This window comes from Myotis davidii, unplaced genomic scaffold (genome assembly GCF_000327345.1).
Source record: "Myotis davidii unplaced genomic scaffold, ASM32734v1 scaffold2370, whole genome shotgun sequence".
Lineage (NCBI taxonomy): Eukaryota > Metazoa > Chordata > Mammalia > Chiroptera > Vespertilionidae > Myotis > Myotis davidii.
Window position 1 is genome coordinate 179,570 of NW_006282189.1, and position 5,648 is coordinate 185,217.

The 5,648-nt window shown below is 51.0% G+C and overlaps 1 protein-coding gene and 1 long non-coding RNA gene across 3 annotated transcripts in view; one reads left to right on the plus strand and one right to left on the minus strand.

The window, feature by feature from the left end:
* LOC107184402 overlaps positions 1-4,664 on the plus strand; it is a 10,840-nt gene extending 6,176 nt beyond the window's left edge. The window contains exon 3 of the long non-coding RNA XR_001515239.1: positions 4,648-4,664. This is a non-coding gene — a long non-coding RNA (uncharacterized LOC107184402). The remainder of the gene's footprint in view (positions 1-4,647) is intronic.
* The window catches only part of CBY1 (chibby homolog 1 (Drosophila)), a 16,603-nt gene extending 10,961 nt beyond the window's left edge, over positions 1-5,642 (minus strand). Inside the window, exons 1-5 of one of the 2 annotated variants that reach the window (XM_015569170.1) lie at positions 5,544-5,642; positions 2,602-2,762; positions 1,564-1,669; positions 1,361-1,479; positions 6-28 (exon numbers count right to left, since the gene is read on the minus strand). In XM_015569170.1, the coding sequence (XP_015424656.1) occupies positions 6-28; positions 1,361-1,479; positions 1,564-1,669; positions 2,602-2,679 (326 nt within the window). In that variant the 5' untranslated portion in view covers positions 2,680-2,762; positions 5,544-5,642. Of the gene's footprint in view, positions 1-5; positions 29-1,360; positions 1,480-1,563; positions 1,670-2,601; positions 3,161-5,543 lie in introns of those variants that run through there. The other variant, XM_006752744.2, reaches the window with a different exon arrangement.
* Positions 5,643-5,648: the final 6 nt, after the last annotated feature.

A 5,648-nucleotide genomic window follows, 5' to 3' on the forward strand; every position in this document is an offset into this window, starting at 1 on the left:
TTTGGAACTCGGCCGTGGTCTCAGAGAACTGGAAGGAGAGCAGCAGGCTGTTAGAGAGGAGGACGCTGTGGGCGGCGTTCAGGTTTGCGAGGCCAGCCCTGCCCACGGGGAAAGGCGCCTGGCGTTTCTCTCCCGCGGCCTGCCAGCCTCCGGAAGGAACCCCTTTGTGACCGGGCAGAACGTAGCCACCTCGAGTACTTAAGGGCATTCACAACCCCCTGTGTCGGCGGTTTTGGTCACCAGGATCACCGGGCATTGACCTTGCTCAGGATGGCAGGCCTCAGGGAACAGGCTGGGAGCACGCTGCCCTCCCTGCCGCCTTCCCTCGGAGCACTGCCTCTGCCTCTCCCTCGCCCAAGCTCCCAGGGCCCTTCCTTTGCTCTGTCACTTGTTTCCTGAGCCCACACGGCCCCGCCAGCTCACGTCTACCTCCGTCCATGTCTAAATAAACTTGCTCTTATAATTTGAAAAAAAAGAGAACAGGAAACGGCAGGTACGGGTAATTCTAAGCTAAAGGACTGACTGTTTCTGGGCTGCAGCTCCCACAACGACGCTTAAAAAAGAGCGCCACTTTCCTCATCAGGCTCTTCCCTGGACTTCCGTTCCCGACAGGGACAGAGCCATGGTCGCTCAGGGTCAGTGGCTGTGAAGAGGAGCTACGCTCCTGAGCAATCCACCACTCCCAGCTTCCCTTGTACTACTAACGTCACAGGGTGCAGCCGCCATCGTGTCTGTGTTATGGCTGAAGAAACGGAGTTCTTCACGCAGATCAGGTGAGTCATTTGCCTAAAGACACACGAGCGGCGTGGAGCTGGGCCAGGAGCCAGGACGGCGAGCTCCAGAGCGCAGGCTCTAACCACTCCAGCGCCCGCTCTCCTGCCTCTCAGTCCCCCTGCACCTGTCCCTCCGGGCCCAGCAGCGGCTGGGTTCTAACAGCCACAGGAAGCGGAGGCCGATGCAGAGTGCGTGTGGGCAGGTGCCGCCGGGCACTGACGAATGCCCGTGTGGGGCAGGACGTCGCCAGGTCAGGAGCAGGGGGTCAGCCCAGCCCCGCCCTCCTCCTATCGCTCCACATTCGGCTCAAACATCCCTTCCTAGGTGCGCCCCTCCGTCTGGGCAGAGTCACTCTGTCACGCGCTGACCCAGGCCCTACCAGGAGGCACGGGCGTTGTGCTTACTGCCCCTCCCGCCGCCCGCGAGTGCTTGAAGGTGGGGACTGCGCCCGATTTCCCTTTGTGTCTTTGGATTCAATGTTCCCGGGCCAACGGGCACTCGGAGGGGGCGAGCTGGATGGGCCGACGTGGGGCGGAGCCTCCCGCCAAAGCCACGCCCGGGCAGCGCTGCCCAGCACCGTCCTCACCATGTCCAGCAGGACCTCCACCTTCACCTGCAGCAGGTTGTTCTCCTCCTCCAGCTGCTGGTTCCGCCGCCGGAGGCGCTGCGCCTCCCTCTGGTCCACGCCTCCACTGACCCCGGTCTCTGGGGGCAGACGGACAGCCGTTACCAGGGGTGGGGGAGCCCCTCCATCATCTTGTTGGGCAAAGTGGCAGGAAATCAGCCCACCTGCGACCCAATGGCCATTTTCAAACTTCAGGCTTTGTCCCGCCAGGTTCATGGTGGGGGTTCCATAGTCGAGGCCCAGCTCCACTTCGCGGGTGGACCGATCCAGCTGTGGGGAGAGCTGCGCTAGCGTCACAGGGCGCCGGCACCCGGGCTCCTGCCCCAGCGCCTCTCCTAACGACAGGACCCCAATAACTCACTTCTTTCCTCTAGTCATCACCCAGCACATTTAATGTTTTTAAAATCAGACAATCAAGCCATAACGGTTTGGCTCAGTGGATAGAGCGTCGGCCTGCGGACTGAGGGTCCCAGGTTCGATTCCGGTCAGGGGCATGTGCCTTGGTTGCGGGCACATCCCCAGTGGGAGGTATGCGGGAGGCGGCTGATCAATGTTTCTCTCTCAATATTTCTCTCCCATCGATGTTTCTGACTCTCTATCTCTCTCCCTTCCTCTCTGTAAAAAATCAATAAAATATATATTTAAAAAAACACACACAAAAATCGGACAATCAAGTAAGTGCAACAAAAAATTCTAAACTATAAGAAACATACTGCTTGATGCACCAGGATGTTTTCCGAAAAAGCTAGGAACGTGTTTTTAATGTATTTTTCTGATGTTTCTACATCGACTGAGCACCCACCCCGCACAGAACCAGTCCTGGGTGCTCAGAGAAGAATGTGACCGCTCTGCCCGCGAGGAGCTTAGAGACGCCGCGGGAGCTGTGACATACCCTCTGAACGCCACTAACTGTGGCAAACACCCTTTCAGAATGATTTGATTCTTAGACACGACTAAGTCGACTCCTGGCTGTGTCCTGGGACTAAAGTGAAGTCACAAGGGGTAATATTTGGAGCCAGAAATCATCGCGAGGTTGACCGCTTATCAGGCTCTTGAGTGAGTAGGAGTTAAAACGGATTTTAGCCACAGCAAGAGGAGTGAAAGGGTGCTCTCCTACGTGCACACCTCTGCGAACCCCACTCCCTACAGAGACCCGACAACCGTCCCGTGCACACCGGGCCGACCTGAGGACCGACACTCACGTTATGCAGGTTGGAGAGAGAGGCAGACTTCCGAGGGGGCGTCTTCTTCGGACTGAACGTGTTCCCAAAGAGAGGCATCTTCGGCCTGAGGCAGCGTCAGCGCTCCCGGCAGCACACGTCAGGGGTACAGACAGCCGGGTCCGTGATTGTATGTCACTGTCCTGAAACCAGGAAACGCACATCGTAGGTGGCTACTCACCATCCTGGTAACGGCTCCCACGTGCCGATTGCTCGCTACGTGCCCAGTCGGCAGTACGCGAACACCTCTGCATGTAGTATCTCAAGTCTCGCCGTCCTTTGCTTAGTCCCCTCATCATCCCCACCTGACAGATCACGTCCAGAAAGACGAAGGTCCTGAGCTGGAGCTGGACTTTGAACACAGGTGTGCGTGGCTCTGCAGGTTATGTCACCCACAGGCAAGCGCCTAACTTGCCGGTCTTAAATTCTGTCACAAGTTGACATCACCAGATTTAGAGTCTGGGAGCAAGGAACATATTCCCATACGCTGGTAAGAATCACACTAGGCAACAGCCACTGCGTAGACTCCATTTTATTATTTTTTTTAATTAAAAAAATATATAGAGAGAGGAAGGGAGATAGAGAAATATCAATCGGCCCACCAGGGATCAAACCCCATACCTAGGTATGTGCCCTGACGAGGGAATCAAACCCACGACCTTCCAGTGTGTGGGATGATGCTCCCACCAGATCAGCCACCCTGGCCAGGGCTGTCCCATCATTGTTTTGTCATTCTGGAAGATACGTGGTGGGATTACATTGCGTTTCATTTGCTTTTCCCTAGTCACTAATTAAATCGAACACTTTTTAACATGCTAACTGGACATTTGGATACCCTCTTTTGTGACATGCTTATTCAAGTTTTTGCCTTTTTTCCTTTGGGTTGTCTATCTTTTTTATTTTATTTTATTAATTTGTAAGGGTTCTTTACATATGATGAATACAAGTTCTTTGTTGTGTATATAGGGAATACTGAAAATATCTTCTCCCAGTCTGAAAGTTGCCTTTTTGTTTTATTGGTTTCTTTTTGATGAAAGAAGTTCTTGATTTTTTTTTAATATATTTTATTGATTTTTTACAGAGAGGAAGGGAGAGAGATAGAGAGTTAGAAACATCGATGAGAGAGAGAGACATTGATCAGCTGCCTCCTGCACATCTCCTACTGGGATGTGCCCGCAACCCAGGTACATGCCCTTGACCGGAATCTAACCTGGGACCTTTCAGTCCGCAGGCCGACACTCTATCCACTGAGCCAAACCGGTTTTGGCAGAAGTTCTTGATTTTAATGGAATTTAATTTACCACGTTTTTTTAATGATTAGTGTTTGTGTCCTATTTAAGAAAATTTGCCTACTCCAAAAATGACATTTTCATATATTAATTTTTATTGTTTAACTTTCACACTTAGGACTATGATCATCTGGAATTAACTTTGTATGTTGTGTGAGACAGGGGTCAAGGTTCATTACTTCCCATACATTACCCAGTTTTAACTCAAAACACACAAGCAGCTTAAAAATATTCCAAGAAACTGTAGACAGACTATAACAACAGTGAAAGCACAAGGGAGCAGAAGGAAGTAGCAGAGCTCTCCCTCCCCCTAGTCCTAGGTCTGAGACCTCCTTTCACCACTTTATGAGCTACAGTAGGTCCTCGGGTTACGTCGGAACCCACCTGCATAAGCACCTAGTCACTCACACGGAACACATACACAGCAGCAATGAAGTGAAACAGTGAAAAAATTAAAAGAAAGATAACAATTCCTGACCTTTCTTACTTGTGGTAAATAAATAATAAAAACCATAAAGCACATATGTACATATGTCGAAATGATGGAACTTTCTTTTTTTTTATTTTATAAATGGGAGATGGCAACGTAACCACGAAACGACGCACGCTGAGTCCGACGTCACCCGAGGACTGTCAGTAATCATATCTGACAAGAAGCAGACCAAAAAAGAAGGGAACTTCAAGACTATTTGAAATAAGGTTTTGTATCAACTATCATTAGAAAACAACTCAGGCCTAGGCGGTTTGGCTCAGTGGGTAGAGCATCAGCCCACAGACTGAAGGATCCCAGGTTCGATTCCGGTCAAACACAGGTACCTGGTTGGGGCATGTGCTGGAGGCAAGCAATCAATGTGCCTCTCTCATCTCGATGCTTCTCTCTGTCTCTCCACCATTCATCACTGTGCGGAGCTTTACAGCTCGCAAAGGGCCACAGTGTCCATTATCTTATTCCAGTCCAACAAGAAGGCGAGTCTTTGGCTTTCATCGGATCCTCAAAGGGATCCGTGTCTACACACACACACACACACACACACATACATATACATATATACACACATACGCACATACACATATATACATACATACACACACACCACACACACATACATATATACACCATGTTTCTGCTGATGGACACTGGTTATTTCTACATTTTGTCTGTTATGAATACTGCATGAAAATTGGGGTACAAATATTTGCTTGAATCTCTGCTTTCAATTCTTTTCGGTATAAACCTACGAGTGGAATTACTGGATGATATGGTAATACTACATTTAATTTTTTAAAAATATTTTTATTGGTTTCAGAGAGGAAGGGAGAGGGATAGAGAGATAGAAACATCAGTGATGAGAGATACACACACACACACACACACACACCCGCCAGTTCAGAGCCAGCCAAGCAGGTCCATGGCCCTCAGGTACAAGGCCACCGGGGCTGGTGGATGCACCTGACGGTAGAGAACAAACGTTCCCTTGCTCGCCCTTCACAGCCAACCCAAAGGGGTGATCAGAGGCGGCCGGTGGGGCGCAGTGGTTGAGGGCTGATCCATGAACCAGGAGGCCACCTTCGATTCCCGGTCAGGGCGCTATATAAATGAATAATCACTATCCCAATTTACAATCAAGAAAACACTTGGAGGGACGGTGGCCACCTGCGGTGAATCCGTCCGTCGCCCTCCGTCCGTCCCGCCGTCCGGCTCCAGCTGGCCGAACACCCTGGTCCCTGGGGAACGCCCGG